Below are 19,438 nucleotides of genomic sequence, written 5' to 3'. Positions count from 1 at the left end.
GGTGCGCAGGCCTCTCACTATCGCGGCCTCTCTTGTTGGGAGCACAGGCTCCAGACGCGCAGGCTCAGTAGTTGTGGCTCATGGGCCCATTTGCTCCGTGGCATGTGGGATCTTCCCAGATCAGGGCTCGAACCCGTGTTCCCTGCATTGGCAGGCAGATTCTCAGCCACTGCGCCACCAGGGAAGCCCAGAGGAAAGGACTTTAACTCTGAGAAGAGCTGCAGCAAGGTGGGCCTTTGTGTGTGACGGGCTAGAGGACATGTTCTGAAGTTTATACAGGTACTTCTGTAATAATACTACTTGTGTTTTCTTGGAAAACCTTACCTTCTTCAAAGTCATGTGCTAGAAAACAGAACTTACAGAAAAAAATAGAGATAAGGTAGACCTCAAAATATACGAAAAATTTTAAGTGATTAATAACAAAAGCATTAACAACCTTTAATAAGAACAATAGCCTGCGTAAATCTTCATTGCATTTGTAGCCAGCATCAAGTGACTCTTTGCAGCTTTAAAGTCTGGGGCTCATTTCCTCCTTTGAGATGCCCTTTGAGGGCATTTGCTTCAAATGTCACTTTCAACAAAGTTAAAAATCTGAACCAGGGTATATAGAATTCAGTTAAATAAAAAATTTCTCTTTAAACAGTGGCAGATGTTTTTGTACTTTTCATCTGTACTCAGCCTTTCCACATATCTTAACGTAGTGGAAAGTATAATGGTCATTAAGCCAGCTACTCTGAGGTCTTTGTATGTTGCTAAGCTTACTCTTAATTGTGTGAAAGCTTTCCCTTGATCTCTTCAAAACATTAATGGGCTGGGGGAAAAATCATTTGTGAACCAGTGCCACCACCATGTTTTGCTGCCATCATTCCCCTGTTTACCAATACCATATGAGCTAATTCAGAATAAAGAACCAGGCATTGTAGCACAACAGACATTATGTGGGCAAAGTGTTGTTTATAGACTGTCTAAATAATGTTTCACACATATGTACTATTTTCTAAATATGTCTCGATGCTGTTGTGATTAATAATAAAATATGAATTCTCACAGTAGTTTTACTGACTGCCATCATAACGTTTTCATCATTTTCTCAATCAAGAGCTATCAATATATCTGGAAAATGTTGGGAATTATTGCTTTGGAGTGAAATGCAGTATGCTAGAGATCACTTGCAGCATTCTCCTAAGGGAATTTATTGGAGATCAGAAGAAAATCCTTGTATTATAACCAATAATAATGCGTGGTAACTATTGCTGAGCTTCTATTGTGTCAGCTACTGTATATATACTAAGTATAGTTGTCTTATTTATTCATCTTCTAGGTAGCTGTTATTATTACTCCCGTTGTAATAGACAAGGAAAAGGAGGCTCCAGATCACAGAGCCAGTAGATACCAGAGCAGGGATTGGCTTCCAGGTCTCTCTACTCATGCCTTTCACACTATAGACTCTGTTGCTTCACTTACTTCTCCTCACATAATTCCCCAGCATGTGCTCTTAAACAGCATCAAGCGAAGTTCCATTTACTTGTGGCTTGATTTAACCTCTGTTAATTGGAACACTGTATTATTAATGGAAATTAGGGATTTATAAGGTAAGTTAGATATTTTAATGACTTCAACTTTGCGTTATTAAATCTAAAAAGAAATGCTATTCATTTGGTTGTAATTAATGTCACGTTTCTCCATCTATAATACCTCTTCTGAAGGAGATTAACAGACACGCATGCAGGGCAGGCAGTGTTTTATTAGTCGGAAACTTTGAGTGCCAGATCATCTCCCTTACTATATAAGTACTAAACACATTTGAATTAAGATACCTGAGTAAGTAGTAACTTCAGAGATCTGCTACACAGTTTGTGCTTTTGGGATCAAAGGCTGCTCATTATCGCAAATTTTCATGATTTGTAGTTTTGTATTTTTAATATAGGACCTATTTATTTATTTACTTTTTGCTTTCTTTTAGGAAAACATCAGGCATTGTTGTTGGCAGTTTTTGTGACTCCTCTTATTGATCTTCGTTCTGATTTCTCCAAGTTTCAGGAAATGATAGAAACAACTTTAGATATGGATCAGGTATGCAATATACTCTTTAAAACAAGCAGCAGAATAGTTTTGAAAAGCAAAGGCACATCAGAAAACTTTCCAGAGTTCTCTTTTTAATATTTAATTTTGGTACTTTTGTAAGGCACCTTTGAGACAGTGGATGTAAGATTAAGTGATGGGAAAAGGTTTCTAAACTTTTTTTTAATAATCATTTCAGTGGACGAAAATTAAGAAAGATTAACAGAGGAAGTGAATATTGGGCATAAGTGGTCTGGTTAAAGGCAATTTCATAAATAAAAGATTTCACATATGCAAGCTGAGTTTTGTTTTAATTCCAAGAAAGAAAGAAAGTTATAGTCACTGGAAAAGGGAAGGGTATAGAGGTAAATATGGAACATAAGAGAAGTCAGCTTCTCTTGTTTTATTTTCCACGTAGGGAAAGTCTTTGGGGGAGGAGGTTAGAGTATGGGTGGAGGAGGTTAGAGTATGGGTGTATCTCCTGAGTAGTTGTATACTAAAAAGTTAACCATGACTCTAAATATTAATACTTTGAAATTTTCTACACTAACTTTCCTGTTAAACATGATCATGCAAGGAATATGTGCTTACATTATTCTTATTAAAGAATAGTTAGATCCTTTGCATTCTTCTTAATAACTGGATTAAGTGGAGTTAACATTTGCCATATATGATGTTGATTTATTTTGTTTTTACTGGATCATTAACTGAGATTTAAAGAAATTAAACCCCGTTTACTCTGTGCTCTTTGGATTTTAGAAGCACGTGTGTGTGTGTAGGTATAAATGCTTCTTTTCTGGTAATTTGTCAGTGATAGGGCAATCTTTTCCATTTACTTGTAGGTTAAGCAGTCAGAAAACTTGCATCGTTCATCCTTTGTTTAGGAAAACTTGTGTTTTAGCTCTTGTTTCCTCTGTAATGTTGCTATTAGTGGAATGATTTTAGGTGCACAACTTTTAGATCATTGGGAGCCCAGCAATCTGTTTTAACAAGCCCACCAGGTGCTTCTGATACATGATTAAGTTTGAGACCCACAATATTAAGGCATGGAGATAACAACTTAGAAGTTTCTAATAAAGCTGGACACAAAGGGCAACATCAACTGCAGCATTTCATCAGAGCTTTGCCTGGCCTCTGGGTTCCTTCAAGTGTGTAAATAGGTGTAATGACATGGAAAAGTTCAATCCTTGCTTTCCCACCCCTCTATTTTAGTCAGAGTTTTTGTTAACCATCAAGAGCTACACATTTACTTGCTTTCATTTAAAGGAATGTTTACAAATATCCAACTCTGCCCAATCACAGGTAAGGCCACATCCTCACCTGTTGGGAAGAAGGGAGCAGCAGTATCCAGATGTTTAAACTCTGTGCTCTTTGGATTTTAGAAGCACGTGAATGTGTGTGAGTGTGTGTGTGTGTGTGTGTATGTCGTCTATGTGTGTGTAGGTATAAATGCTTCTTCTCTGGTAATATTTTTTCAGTGATAGGGCAGTCTTTTTCATTTACTTGTAGGTTAGTGTGCTTGTGGGTAGTTTTCCAGAAAGATATTTAAAATACCGAGATAAATTTTTAAAGTGTTTTTCTTTATTTGGTGCTTTTCTACTTATAAATAGAACACATAGTATTAGAACAAGTGAAACAAAATGATGGAAAGAAATACAGAGTCAAAAATGGCCGTCCTTGATATTTCTCCTTCCCTCTTTTCAGATGAACAATGTTAACAGCCTGGTATTCTTTCTTCAACTCCATTGTATTATCCTTATTGTGGGTTAAGGATTTTTACTTTGATCTGAAATACTTGACACATATCTGTTAAAGTAGAATTTGCTGTGACTGTAAAATAGTAGTCAGTGTTAATTCTTGAATGATGCTATGGGATTAGAGCATTATAAGATTTTATAAATGTCTGGGAAGAGTGGATTGGGAAGGTAAGCAGTGCAATAATTGGTCGGATATAGACTGAAAAAGAAGAGGTCATTTGTCCTAATTTCATTGCTGTCACTTTAGATAGACAAGCCCCAGTTTTTAAATCTGAAAGTAGAATATTAAGTAGTTAACTTTGTAGGGGAAGAAAAACTTTTCTTCTCCTTTCTTAGGTTCATTGTTTGGGGGACTACTAATTAAACTGACCAAAAAAAAAAATTAGCAAGAGAACAGACTTTGAGTTCACAGAAAAATGTGGCTCAGGGAAGCTGTTAGCATTTGGGAATATTAGGGGAAGGGGAGTGGGAGAAAAGGCACTTGTTGGAAAACAAATGGCTTTTAGGAAAGATAAATGAGCTCTTTGGAGAAAAGATGGCAGATATGATAGTTTTGACTTCCCTGGTTGTGAAACTCTCTGGGAAAGGACTTAAGGACAATTGAGTTCTTTGGGGAGGCTCTGCTTTTAGGGAGATAAGAGAGTTCAGAAACAAAGTCTACTCTCATGCTTTCATCTCAATATAATTTTTATGCCACAGTGACATGTTGTGGACCCCTTCAACATAAGTACTGTGCCAGTAAGATGTGAGTTATGGGTTTGCTTTTCAAAAATTTTCTGAGTAGATTATTTGTGGTTAAACTTAATATCAATTAGGACTCTTTACTTTTGCAGGTAATCTAAACTCTCAATACACCTTGGCTCATGAAATTTTAAGTCTAGAGATATGGTAGGCTTTATTTAGAGTTGCTTTATTCAGCAGCTCTGTGAGGCCATCCAAAGGACCTAATTTCTTGATCTCTTCTATTTTTTTGTGATTTAAATTTTGACCTAAGGCTGGTTCCTCTTTTGGCTCTAGGATGGCTACCTACCAGTAGCAGTTCATGCCGTATTCCAAGAAAGAGTCCTGAAGTTTGCCTTGATGGGACTATTTAAGCAATGATTGTGGCCAGAGAAATAGAATGTGATGTTTGGCCTAAGATACAAGGGGTAGGTTATTTCTCTAGTTGGAGATACACAAAGTAAGAGCACTACTGGGAAGGGAGAAGGAGGGAAATAACTGTTGTAAGACCACCAGGAGTGTCTCCTAAGATTCTGTCTTTATTCTCAGTTAGAAACTTTTAAACTTAGCTCAGGTTATGAGGTGAATTCAACCCTTCACTGTCATTGTAGATATTTGTAGTGAATTTAGGCATTTCATTTACATGACTCAGAACCACTTTGAGAAAACCTCAAGAGGATATCAGTCGCTTCATGTATGATCTCATATTTTCTACCTGTGCACTTAGGAATTCATGTGATGAGAGGAGCAGTCATTTATATGAGTGGCTGGCTTAATTTTTATTTTTTCCTAGGCTTAGCTTTTTATATAAATGCATTGGGTGTTTTTTGTGGCTGCTTTCCATAAATCTTATAGAAAGGTTTTCCATTTTTGAAGTAGATGTAGAACAGAACTACCCCAAGACAGGGTTCAAAAAAAGCAATGATTTTTCACAAAAATGTAAACAATATTTGTTTATTGGGTGGTTCAGTGAGATGTTTTAAATTTTAAACCTTTCTATATGTATTTGGACCATTTTATCTTTGAATCTTAGTTTTCACATACACTTATTACTGATATTTCATCTACTATTGGAAAAGTAATGACTTTAGATAAATTTTTATTGAAAATACTGGGACAGAAGAAATTGAAATAGTTTTTAAAAAGCCACAATTGAATAATCCTCATACAACTATATCATTATTGTATAAGTATATGTAAGTTATAAACATACTTTATAACTTTAAATTAAATATAAATACTTTAAAGTTTTTGTACTTGGAAACAAAAAAGAAATATAAAAAACGGAAGTATTCATATTCTTCCATCTAGAATTAACTGTCAAAATGTTGACATTTTTTCTTATAGTTGTCCTATAAAAAACAAAACACTGTTTTTGTAAAACTGATACCTATATAAAATAGCATTCACACAATGCAGAAAGGTAGAGAGATGGTAGTTAAAAATAATCCTCCACATCTACCACCCAGAAATAACTAACATTTAGTCTTTTCTCAAGTATGGGCAGTATTGAAGGTTTAGAGGACAGATGTTGAAATTTTGTGTTTTAGTCCCTTACAATAAAGTATTGTCCCACTCAAAATCCTAGTAGTGCCTCCACTGAGACACAGCTAATGGTACAGCTAATGGTCTTTTTATGGTTATGTACAGACAGATGCATAGATAGAGAAACGAGCTCGTACTATAGAAGTAACTTCTAATTTTAAAAGGATCCAACCTAATGGTTTTCAGTGTAACAGAAAAAAAAAATTAATGGGAGGGAATTGTTGAACTTCAAATGAATAATTTTTCACCATAAGAGAGGGAAAATAATCTAAAACATAGGTTAAAGAAACTTACATTAGAAAAAATATGAGGAGATTGGAGATTTCTTTGAAGGACATGTTTCAATTTTGGAGTATTAATTACCTGCTCTGAAAGTTGAGCAGTTAACCACTCTTGTATGTGCTTCTATAGAACTCCCTTCATACCTCTTGGTTTTTAATAGTTATATTTTTACACTGGCCAGGTCTAAAACATGCACAACATGTCTGTAGCCTTAATTCCAATTTCCAGGCTGTTTAATGTTCATGTTTATATGTAAATGGATTCAGTGCTTACCATGTCCTTTTACCATGGCTTCCTTATTCCTAGCTTTAAAATGCTTGATTCCACTTTTATTTGGCTAGATCTGTTTTTCAGGTGTTTTGGGTTTTTAAAAAAGAAATGTTGATGGATATTATAGTCCTTGAATTATTTCATGCTTGATAAGCATATCTGTCTTTCAGCTTTATTCTCGAGCAAATCTTCATTATTATAGTTACAGCTTTCCTAAACTTTGATTGTGATGCACCACTATCTTCTGACATTCAGTGTTAATGAAATGTCTGTTATCACTTTGATTTACTACCGCCCGTTCCTCCCACCCGCCTCCCCATCCCCGCATTCCAGGTAATCTGCTCTGCCTGGATGCCTGAAGAATTCTTCGTTCCTGTTCCCTTTCCTTCACCCCTTATCTTTCCCCACTTTCACCTTCCCCCTTTCCTCTGTCTGGCCCCCTCTGGGCCTTGACTCCTTTTTCTTTCCTTCTCTCTTCCCACCCCTTTTCCTTCCTTTCCCCTTCTTTCTATCCACATCATTTCTCCTGTTAATTTCTCCATCCACTTTCCTCCTTTTTGAGGTATTTAAAAGTTTAAAATTTTGATTATAAAATACTTGTCATACTGATATAATCAACATTTGTATGCACACTATAAAGTCCTGTTTGCATACATCCCTCCGCAGAATTACATGCTATCCTGGAATTGGTGTTTATTATAATTTCATGCATTTCATTAATATTAATATTTTCATATTTCATTAATATGTACTATTGGTTATTTCTAAACTTTATAAATAATATTGTCTTATAAGTATTTTGATTGAAATTGCATTTAATTTAATGATTAACTTGGGGAGAATCAACATTATTACAACAGTCTTTTTTAAAATTAATTAATTAGTTAATTTAACATCTTTTTTGGAGTATAATTGCTTTACGATGTTGTGTTAGTTTCTGCTTTATAACAAAGTGGATCAGCTATACGTATACATATATCCCCATATCTCCTCCCTCTCAACATTGAGTCTTTCTATCCATAAATATATTTTTCCTTTTTTTTTTCTTTCCAATGATTACATTTTTTGAAGGGGAATTTACATAAAATTAACCAATTTAAAGCATGTTATTCATTGGTATTTAGTACATTTACACTGTTGTGCAACCACTACCAGTTAGTTCTAAAATATTTTCATTACCACCGAAAGAAAACCCATACCCATTAGCAGTTACTTACTTTTCCCAATTTCCCTGGATGCTGGCAACCACTAATCTACTTTTCGTCTCTATGGACTTGCCAATTCTTGACATTTTTTATAAATAGAATCATACAATATGTGACCTTTTGTGACTGGCTTCTTTTATGACTCAATAATATTCCATTATATGTATATACTACATTTTGTTTATCTAGTCACTTGTTGATGGACTTAAAGGTTGTTTCTACTTTTTGGCTATTATGAATAGTACTCCTTTGAACAGTCATGTACAAGTATTTGTTCAGTTCTTTTAGGTGTATACCTAGGAGTGAAATTGCTGAGTCATATGATAATTTTATGTTTAACTTTTTGAGGAATCACTAAACTGTTTTCCATAGTCCCTGCACCATTTATCATTCCCACCAGCAATATATGAGGATTCCAGTTTCTCCACATTCTTGCTAATACTTGTTATTTTCTGTGGGTTTTTTTTGTTTTGTTTGGTTGTTTTAATAGCCATCCTAGTTGGTATGAAGTTGTATTTGATTGTGGTTTTGATTTGCATTTCCCTGGTGTCTAATGATAAGTATCTTTTCATGTATTTGTTGATCATTTTATTTTATTTTTAAATTTTATTGATTGATTTTTGGCTGCATTGGGTCTTCACTGCTGTGCACAGGTTTTCTCTAGTTGCGGCGAGCGGGGGCTACTCTTCATTGTGGTGCATGGGCTTCTTATTGCTTTGGCTTCTCTTGTTGTGGAGCACGGGCTCTAGGTGCATGGGCTTCAGTAGTTGTGGCACGTGGGCTCAGTAGTTGTGGCTCGCAGGCTCTACAGCGCAGGCTCAGTAGTTGTGGCGCACGGGCTTAGTTGCTCTGCAGCATGTGGGATCTTCCCGGACCAGGGCTCGAACCTGTGTCCCCTGCATTGGCAGGCGGATTCTTAACCACTGCACCACCAGGGAAGTCCCTGTTGATCATTTTATATCTTTGGAGAAATGTCTCTTCAGATCCTTTGCTCATTTTTAAGTTGTGTTGTCTTTCTGTTGTTGAGTTGTAAGTGTTCTATTTATATTCTGAATATATTTCTAGTAGATATATATTTCTGAGTTTTCCAATTACTAAAAGTTGTTCATAGTGATTGCTTATTATTTTTAAAAGGACTGCTGTATTTGCAGATAGATTTCCTTTTTATTTTTAATATAATTTGTTTGTGCCTCCCCTGACACTTCTTCCCTTCCATAGTTTGTCTGTTTTTTAGAGAATCAACTTGTCTAAATTGACCTTTAAAATCCTCTTTTGTATCTTTGGGGGTTTTTTTTTTTCCATTAATTTCCATTCTTACATATATATTTCATCTATTTTTGGTCTCTTTTCAGCCTCTTTAGTTGAGCGTTCACTATTTTTCCAGCCTTTTCTTTTTTAGTAAGCACTTAAGATTATACTTTTCTTTCAATGCGGTGTTTTAGCCAACTGAATCCTATACGTTTTGAGAGGTACAATTTCTTACTTAGTTTTAAGTCCTTTATTCCATTATCATTTATTTGTTCTTTGGTTTGTCATTTGTTTAGAAGTAAGTTTTTGTTTAGAAGTAAGTTTTTAAATTTCCAAGCTTGGTATGTGTCAGTTTCATAAAAATTCTCCATGTATTTGTGGATTATGAGTGCTCCCTAATTTTGGTTGCAGAGTTCTCTATATGTCCATTAGATAAAGCTTTAGTTGTTTTGTTCACATTGTCTGGATACTTGCTAATTTTAATCTGCTGAGTTACTGAGAGAAATGTGGATATCTTCATAAATTCAATACGTTTTTGCTTCATATGTTTTCAAGGCACAGAGCTGTCATTTATTTTGTGTGTGTGGGCAATTGAACCTTTATCATTCTTAGGGATATTTAAATAATAGTAATGCTATTATTATGTAATGCTTTTTGCCTCAGATTTATTTTGTCTGATAATAAGAAAGCAGTGCCAGAGTCCTTTTTTGTTTTTTACATGGTATATCTTTTCCCATCCTTTGTGAGTCTTTTTGGTTTAGGTAAAACTTATAACTGGATTTTATTTATTTTAAAATTTAATTTGAGGGCTTCCCTGGTAGCACAGTGGTTGAGAATCCGCCTGCCAATGCGGGGGACACGGGTTCGAGCCCTGGTCTGGGAGGATCCCACGTGCCGCGGAGCAACTAAGCCCATGTGCCATGACTGCTGAGCCTGCACTCTAGAGCCCACGAGCCACAACTACTGAGCCCACGTGCCACAACTACTGAAGCCCGCACGCTGCAACAAGAGGGGCCACCGTGGTGAGATGCCTGTGCACCTCAGCAAGGAGTAGCCCCAGCTCACTGCAACTGGAGGGGGCCCGCGGCAGCAACGAAGACCCAACACAGCCAAAAATAAATAAATAAAATAAATAAATTTTTAAAAAATTTAAAAAAATTTAAATTTGATAGGGACTTCTCTGGTGGTGCAGTGGTTAAGAATCTGCCTGGCAGTGGGTTCAGTCCCTGGTGCGGGAAGATCCCACATGCCGTGGAGCAACTAGGCCCATGAGCCACAACTGCTGAAGCCCGCGTGCCTGGAGCCTGTGCTCTGCAACAAGAGAAGCCAGCGCAGTGAGAAGCCTGCGCACTGCATGGAAGAGTGGCCCGGCTCGCCGCGACTAGAGAAAGCCCGCACACAGCAACAAAGACCCAAAGCAGCCAAAAAAAAAAAAAAAGTTTAATTTGATAATCTCTTTTTTTAAAGTGGCAATTTGGATTTATTTCTACCAAATTATTTTGTGATTCTTATCGTTCCTCGTTCCCCTTACCTGTTCTTTCTTAATTTTATGTTGATTGGGTTTTAAAAATTCCCGTTTTCCCTCTTCTTATGCTCCTCCTCTATCCTATCACACATGCACTGGTTTGAAGTTCTTCACAAATTTTTTTTAAAAAATGTGTATACATAACTCATCAAAGTCAAAAACGTTATCAGCATCTTCTTACTTCTCCTCCAAAATACTAGGACCTTAGAATGTCTTAGTTCAGATTATATTTCTTCATTACTGGCTGATATTTTAGTTCTATCTTTTTTACCCCTTAGATTTCTCTATAGTCAGTGTTAAGATTTGCCCATATGCTTACCATTTTCTTTGCTGTTCATTTCTTCTTCCTGGATATTCTTTAGGAGTTCCTTTATTGGTGGGGGGAGTCTGTTAGTCAGATTTTGTTTGTTGGAAAATGTCTGTATGTCACCTTGTTCTTTTTTTTATTGGGGTATAGTTGTTTTTACAATGTTGTGTTAGTTTCTACTGTACAGCGGAGTGAAGTAGAATTCCGTGTGCTATGCAGCAGGTTCTTATTAGTTATCTATTTTATACATATTAGTGTATATATGTCAATCCCAATCTCCCAATTCATCCTACCCCCGAACCCCCGCTTTCCCCCGCTTGGTGTCACCCTTGTTCTTGAAGGATATTTTATCTGAGTGTACAATTCCACATTGACCGCTACTTTTCCTTAGTACCTGTAAGATTGTGTTGCATTGTCCTTTGGCTTGCACTATTATTGTTTACAAGTCTTGATCCCAGATATTGGTTCCTTTTACTACACTGGGTCCAAAAGTGGATTTCTTTTTTATTTTTCCTATTTGGATTTGCTGTGTTTTCTTAATCAGAGAATTTATGTCTTTTATCAGTTCTGGAAAATTATCAGTCATTATCTCTTTGACTGTTGTGTTTCTTTACTCTTTTTTTCTAAAGTTATGATTAGACATGTGTTAGACTTTTGCATTCTTTTTCTGCCATGTGTCTGTGCTTCTCTCTTTGTGATTATTTCAGATGGTCTAATTCTTCAGCTCTAATATGTTGTTTAACAATCCCATTGGGTTTTTTAAAAATAAATTTATTTATTTTATTTATATTTATTTTTGGCTGTGTTGGGTCTTCGTTGCTGCGCGTGGACTTTCTCTAGTTGTGACGAGCAGGGGCTACTCTTCGTTGCTGTGCACAGGCTTCTCATTGTGGTGGCTTCTCTTGTTGCAGAGCACGGGCTCTAGGCAGGTGGGCTTCAGTAGTTGCGGCACGTGGGCTCAGTAGTTGTGGCGCAGGCTCTAGAGCACAGGCTCAGTAGTTGTGGCACAGGGGCTTAGTTGCTCCACGGCATGTGGGATGTTCCTGAACCAGGGCTCAAACCCATGTCCCCTGCATTGGCAGGCGGATTCTTAACCACTGCACCACCAGGGAAGCCCGGTTTTTTTTTTTTTTAATGATTATATTTTTCATTTATAGAAGTTGTTTGGTTCATTTCTAAGTCTGCCTAGTCTTTTTTTTTTTTTAAAGTGCTATCTTTTTCTTTGCTCATGTGTTCCATTCCCATTCTTAATATTCCATCTCTAAAATTTCTTGGATTTAAATCTGCTCCTTGTCTTTTTCTGCTGAGTCTTACTGTTTTTTTTTTTTTTTGACTATCTTACTCGTGGTGGCTTGTTTCCTTGTCTTTTATGTATGTTTAGATTGTGATATCTCATTTATCTGGGTTCCTTCTGTGCAAATCATACAGGCAAATCATATATCCTCTCAGATAAAATTTGCTTTTGCTTTTGCCTTATACCCTACAAATGTAATTAACCCAGTAACACATTTAAGTTAATTTCTCAGCCTGTAACTTTCTACATTTGTTAGGGCAAAGATTTAGCTGTTGAAAAAGAAACCTCAAATAAATAAATAACAATGGCTTAAACAGGAATAGGGGTTTCATTTTCTGTCACGACAGTGTGGGCATAGCAGCACAGGGCTGGCAGGGCAGCCCCACTGTCTCTGCACCCTGTCTCCTCCTTTACTTCTCTAGCATCCTTAGGGTGTTGCCTTCATCTTCAAGGTCCAGGATGGCTTACTACCTTATCTTTATTCCAGCCAATGGGAGAGGACTAAAGGGGAAGAGGAGGACACATTCTGGAAATGATACACATCATTCCTGCTCACATTCTGTTGGTCAGAATTTAGTTATATGCCCACACTAGCTGCAAGCGAAGCTGGAAAATGTAGTCTTTGTTCTTAGTAGTTACGTGTCTTGTGAAAAATTGTCAGTTCTGTCACTGTAGAAGGAGGGGATAATAGAAATGGCCACACCCAGCAGCCTTTTTCACTGCTAAGACATATAGCAGACATTTGAAATCCCAACCCCAGTGAAGGCAGGCTTTTATTTATTTATTTATTTAAAATTAATTTTTATTGGAGTATAGTTGATTTCTAGTGTTGTGTTTCTGCTGTACAGCAAAGTGAATCAGTTATACATATACATGTATCCACACTTTGTTAGATTCTTTTCCCATATAAGTCATTACAGAGTACTGAGTAGAGTTTCCTGTGCTAGACAGTAGGTTCTTACTAGTTATCTATTTTATATATAGTAAAGGCTGGCTTTTAGTCATACATTGTCAAGAGAGGAGATTCTGCCCCCGCCTTCCCTTTTCCAGGGGCCCAGGCTGATAGAGGCAGGTTTCCCTAATTGTTACCATATCTCATGAGGTAGGTTTTTAACATGGTCCCCCGGCCTTGCCCTATGCTGGGGACTCTCCACTTTGCAGGAGCTCAGACATAGTTTTCCCTAACTCAACTACACATTTATTTGAAAAAGTGCTTATAATATTTTATCTAGTATTTCTAGGATAGTGGAGTATTTGCTTTTGTTTTTGAAGATTTCTAGTATCTTCCATACTTATTTTCTCTAATTAATCTCTTTCATGTGAATTCTCTCTGATTATATCAAGTATTTTCTACTATGTCAGTACAGGTAATTTGATTCAACAGTATCTCTCGTCTTCTTTGTTGTGTTATATTTATTTGTATTTTAATGATATTGCTAGGATCTAACTTCCCTTCCTTATTCTTTTTATCTTGTTTCTTGATTTCATTATCCCGTTTTGGAGTTCTAAGCCTGGGTCTATTTTGTTCCATTTCCTTTGTGTAGTCTGGTGTAATGGGTGTGTGTGTGTCTGGAGCTAGGTGGGTGATAATCTGAAAGACAACTCGTAGAGGTCATTATGTCGTGTTTGTTAGAATACCTCAGTTCTAGGTTAGAACACTTAGTTGGGTGGTATATTTTCTTATCCCTTGTTTGGGAGGAGTAAGGCATTACTGAAGGATACTCCATTTGGTGTGTGGCCTAAGAGTGTTTACTAAGTTAGAGCTCAATCATCACTTTCCCTTGCTTCACTGGGGTCTCCCAGCAGCATTTTCAGAATAGTATTCTGCCATCTGCGGAAGGAAAATGTAAGGGCACCCCTCAACTTTCTACTCTCCAGGTTGGGATTATTAGTGAGATTTCTCAGGGTTTTGTTGACTCACCAGAGGATTTCTGGAAGGTGGGAGTGAGGATAGGAACTAAGCCTGGCTCAGCCTCACTTCTCTTTAAGTTTCATTGGAAGAAGGCAGTTCTGTAACACTGTCAATCCACCATTGTAGCATTATTTTTTTCCTTGGATTATCATAAGTCTTGGTCCTTGTTTCTAGATCATCTTCGTTGTTTGTTTAAATAACTGTATAATATTCTAGTGATGTATGATTGTGCAAATATTGTGAAGTTCTGTTATTTCCAGGTCTTGTTGTAACAGATAAATCTGTAGAGATGTTATTCATCCCTGTGTTGTTTGCTTCTGTTGCATTATTTCCTTAGATTGAATTCCCAGGAGTAGAATTGCTATGTCAGAGTATAACAAATATCTCTGAGTCTTGTCTCATATTGCTTTTTCTTTTTTAAAGGTTATAACAACTTAGATTCTCACCAGAAATGAATGAGTATACCAATTTCACTATAGCCTCAGTATTTGGTGATAGGTTTTTTCTTTTTCCTTAAAAAAAATAGCTATAGAATAATATCTTAAGGTTGCTTAAATATTCATGTGTTTTATTATTATGGAGCTTTAGCAGTTTTCTGTGGCTTTAGTTTACTACTTATTTTCTCATCTGTGAGTTGTATGTTTTTATGCCTGCCCATTTAATGACTTGATGTTTTTCTCATACATGCACACAAGTGCCGTTTTATAAAAGAAAATGTCAACCTTTACATTTTTATATTTTGCAAAGCTATTTTTACAAATCTTTTGCCTTTTAAAAAATTAGGTTTATTTGAAATTTTAAATTTTAGTATATTATATAATTAAATCTTTTGTTGGTTTAAATTGAGAAAGTTATTTGGTAAATGTTTTATTCTCTTTTATGCTAGCTTTCTGTATTGTGATTTTATTTCCTTATCGTGGTGTTCAATTTTGGTATGTGAAGAAGGTGTGCTCTGATTAAGTGGATAGTAATTGGGAGGAATTTATATCAATCTCACTTACTGAATTTTTAAAAATCTTGTTTTAGAAAACTGACTCATATTTTTACATAAAATTAGGTCTTTTCAATAGTTCTTAATGTCTATAAGGATAGGATTCATTCTTTTTAAAAAATATTCTTTCATAATTTTGTTCAAGTTTTAGTCATTTTGTTTTGTTTCAAAAAGGGATTTCAAGATCTAACTTTTCGAGATTCCTAAGATGGATCATTGATTTGGGCAAAAACTACATATTCTGTTACGGTCTTTAAACATTGCTTAGGGAAAAATATAAATAAAAATAATGAATACTGTTAGGGACAAAATTATCAGCACTATGTTTCATATGAATAATTTTTCTATATCTAGAGATCTAAGCTCCTAATAAACAGAACTCTTTATATCTGTTAATATGTAGAAACTCCTTATAGTTGTGACTGAGTAACTTATGGATAGTGAATCACTTAACTCAAAACATTAGTGAATTTTAAATTAAATAAGCAAAATACTTTTCATGACTTCCATCTTTACCCATCATTGATAAAATTTAGCTACTCTTTGTTCTGTCTCTAGGTGGAAAACCATGAATTCCTTGTAAAACCTTCATTTGATCCTAACTTGAGTGAATTAAGAGAAATAATGGATGACTTAGAAAAGAAGATGCAGTCAACATTAATAAGTGCAGCTAGAGATCTAGGTAAGAATGGGTTCTTGGAGGTTTGAATAATTCTTTTGTCTACATAGTATCCACACTGGAGCCAGAATTGCTTTCCTAGAAGAAACAATTGATCATGCCACTTCCTTGTTTAAAGTGCCAGCCCCCTTTTCTACTGAATAAAATTACAGTCACATAAAGTATACATACAGGGTTCTTTACATCTGGAGCCTGGCCTCGCCTTCAGATTCTTCTTTTACTAATTTCCCTAATCCCAGGATGACCCCACGTTCCTGCCAGACAAATCACCCTACATGCCCTTGCATCGTGTCTTTTAAATAAGACCTGTTTTAAATGTTACCTCCTCTATAAGCCTAGTTCTACTAGGAATAGTTCATTGATTTGGCTTTGGGGTTCCCAAGCACTTCATTAATATCAACTTAAAAAAATTATTAGATTTAAATTCCCTAGATTGTCAGTTCCCTAATTAGTCTCACACTGTTTTGTTCTCTTTTGCTCTGAATTTATAAACCTCTTTGTTCTGAGCATCTCTCACATGTATGTTGAACAAACAAATCTCAGCATATTAGAAGACCCCTCAGAGCAGTAATACTCTTGTATATGCCCATACCAACATACATAAAAATTTTTGCAAATAGTTTCCTTGGGGAGTCCTTATATGAACTGGATCCTAGATTTAAGAATCTTTGCCTTGAAGGATATTGAAATTTACCCTCCTCATTTCATAGATCTCTCCATGTTCTCTCTATGTCTCTTTCCTCCCTGGTCAAGTGAGGTCTGTCTTTAGTTGTTTGCTGCTTCTAACATTCCATGGTCATGCTTTAGCAAATAAGTTTGTAGATACTATCTCTCTCTTCTGGTTTGGGGTCTAAAGATCACAATGATGAATGAGATTATGAGGACAGGACAAACATAAAAACTCAAAAATCTTAGATGCATAAAGTCTAGCTGATTGATCATTGCTTGTTTTGTGAAGCTTCCTACATTTAACACAAAGTATATGTCCTAGTTTTTCTAGGGCTTCATTGTCAGAGTCTCAAGTTTTTGTTGGGAAAGTATATTTGTTTTCTTTAATTATACTCTATATTAGTTCCAGAGAAATGCTTTGGTTAACTAAAGAACCCTCAGCAGAACTCCTCAAGGACAATGACCATTTCTTATCTACCCTCATGCCCACAGCATCTTAGAACAGTGTGTGCTACCCACTGCTGGTGCTCTGAAGCCTTGGTTGGGTTTACCTAGAAAGGCCTCCGCATCAGAAGCTAACATTAATAAGGGGATTTGGGCTTCCCTGGTGGCGCAGTGGTTGAGAATCTGCCTGCTAATGCAGGGGACACGGGTTCGAGCCCTGGTCTGGGAGGATCCCACATGCCGCGGAGCAGCTGGGCCCGTGAGCCACAATTGCTGAGCCTGCGCGTCTGGAGCCTGTGCCCCGTGACGGGAGGGGCCGCGATAGAGAGAGGCCCGCGCACCGCGATGAAGAGTGGCCCCCGCTTGCCGCAACTGGAGAAAGCCCTCGCACGAACCGAAGACCCAACACAGCCAAAAATAAATAAATAAATAAATAAATAAATAAATAAGAAAAATCCTTTAAAAAAAAAAAAAATAAGGGGATTTAAGTATTTTCATGTAGTTTTTTGAGTGAAGTAAGTGAAGTAGGATGTGCATCTTTCCCAGTTGGATAATATTAATAATTTCCAGTATGCTGTCATGTAATAAAAGTGTATTTTTCACTATTTAGATTTAAGTATTTTAAACACTTACATTGAAAATGGCTGTAGATATCTATGACATACTTTTTCTTTTTTTCCTGATCATGAAGGCTTGGATCCTGGCAAACAGATTAAACTGGATTCCAGCACACAATTTGGATATTATTTTCGCGTAACATGCAAGGAAGAAAAAGTCCTTCGTAATAATAAAAATTTCAGTACAGTAGATATCCAGAAGAATGGTGTTAAATTTACCAACAGGTTTGTAAGCCTATGTTAAATTAAGTCTTTACTAGTCCCATGAAACTATTCTCTGGTGAAATGTGAGTGTTCTATGATAAGGAAGTTTTACCGTATTTATTGTTAATTGATATAAGGCATAAGATAAGATTGAAGCTTTTTTTCCCTTACAAGAGATTCGTCAGATATCCCAACACCACTTGTTAAATAATTCATTTTTTCCTCATTGACTGAAATGGCACTTTGGGTCTATTTTTAAGATTATTCTTTCATGTATGTCTCTTACCATCCTTTTATCAGTATGAAATACATTGTATTACATTTATTTTATGTTTCCATATCTATTAGAGTTAGTTCCCCTTCACATCTCTGTTAGTTATTGTCACATTTATTTTTTCTAAGAAAACTTTGTTAACCTTGATCAATTAAATTCTTCTGGTGTATCAGTTGGATGTATCATTTAGTTTAGGGAGATGTCTACCAGCCTTAATAAGGCCATTCATTAGACTACAGCTTTTTTAAAAAAAAAAAAATGTGTTCCACGTTGTAAAAAAATCTTACCAGTTTTTTCCTGCGTTTTCTCTTGCTGATGTTAGGAAGTTCCTGAGGCAGATTATTCATGGGTGAAAAAAGAATTATTTAAAAATAAATCTTCTGTGACTGGTAGAGGGAGGGCATTTATCCTTTCTCTTCTGTATTGTTCTAGAACTTACGGCCAGCCTTACTCCCACCCTCCTGAATATTCTTAGTATTTACAGCTAAATTTTGTATATATGATCCTCTTTTATCCATTTATTTAGTAAGTGTTTTGAGTGTCTGTTATATGCAGACGTTCTTCTAGGTGTTCAGACAACCTAGTAATGAAAACAGTCGGTCTGTTTAGTTTGTTTCGCATAACAACTCTCTGACATAAATAGGACTCTCTCACTTTTTAGATGGAGAAACTGAAACTCCAGTTCCCCAGGATTGGACAGCTAGTAACAATAGATACTCAAACCTGGATCTTCTGTTGCCAAATTTATTAGTTGCTGTTTCTCAATCACACTATATCCCTGATTCAAGAAATTTATATATGTTATAACTAACCAATGGGTGACTGGAAGATGATTATAACACCCCAAAAGTTCTGTTTTATCTAAGCCAAAATATATAGAGAGGTTGAACTGACCACAGTGGTTCCAAAAGTTGTGAAAAATTCATTCGTTCGTTCATTCATTGCTTTTTGTCAACAGATTGCTTGCTATGGATCTGACTCTGAGATCATATAATTGTCCTTCTTAAAAACCTCCAGTGTCTGTCATCCAGAAAAAAATTAAATGTTTACTATAACCTGTACAATCTGATTCCTGCCCACCTCTTCTTTTCTCTCTGTCAGCTCTTCCCGTCACACAGCAGTCTCACTTTTATAATGTCTTTGCTTCTTTCTTTTCTTCCTTTAATTCTTTCCAGTTGCCTGTTTCATAGTCTTTTTGTGCCAATGTACTGTTCTTGAGCTGTATATGCATGTTATGGCATTGGCTGGTTCCATCATGTTCACAATTATTGCCTTGATTGACTAATACCCTCCTCCTTCTGATAAGTACTTCCCCCTCTTTCTCGTATCCTTTGTGACCCCCCTCATCTTGTCTTTTTGTTTTTAATTTCATTCCCTTCCTTTGATACCAGTGAATATTTTTTCTCTATTCTCATCTTCAGCAATTTTTATTTC

General features: G+C 36.1%; 1 protein-coding gene across 2 annotated transcripts in view; it reads left to right on the top strand.

The window, feature by feature from the left end:
* The window catches only part of MSH2 (mutS homolog 2), a 74,148-nt gene that overhangs the window by 43,524 nt on the left and 11,186 nt on the right, over positions 1–19,438 (top strand). For both annotated transcript variants that reach the window (XM_007190051.2, XM_007190049.2), the window contains 3 exons: positions 1,964–2,073; positions 15,676–15,799; positions 17,601–17,751. In XM_007190051.2, coding sequence (XP_007190113.1) covers positions 1,964–2,073; positions 15,676–15,799; positions 17,601–17,751 — 385 coding nt within the window. The remainder of the gene's footprint in view (positions 1–1,963; positions 2,074–15,675; positions 15,800–17,600; positions 17,752–19,438) is intronic.

The sequence above is a fragment of the Balaenoptera acutorostrata genome, chromosome 12, assembly GCF_949987535.1.
Source record: "Balaenoptera acutorostrata chromosome 12, mBalAcu1.1, whole genome shotgun sequence".
Lineage (NCBI taxonomy): Eukaryota > Metazoa > Chordata > Mammalia > Artiodactyla > Balaenopteridae > Balaenoptera > Balaenoptera acutorostrata.
The sequence above is the reverse complement of the archived record's forward strand: the minus strand, read 5'-3'. Positions and strand labels throughout refer to the sequence as shown.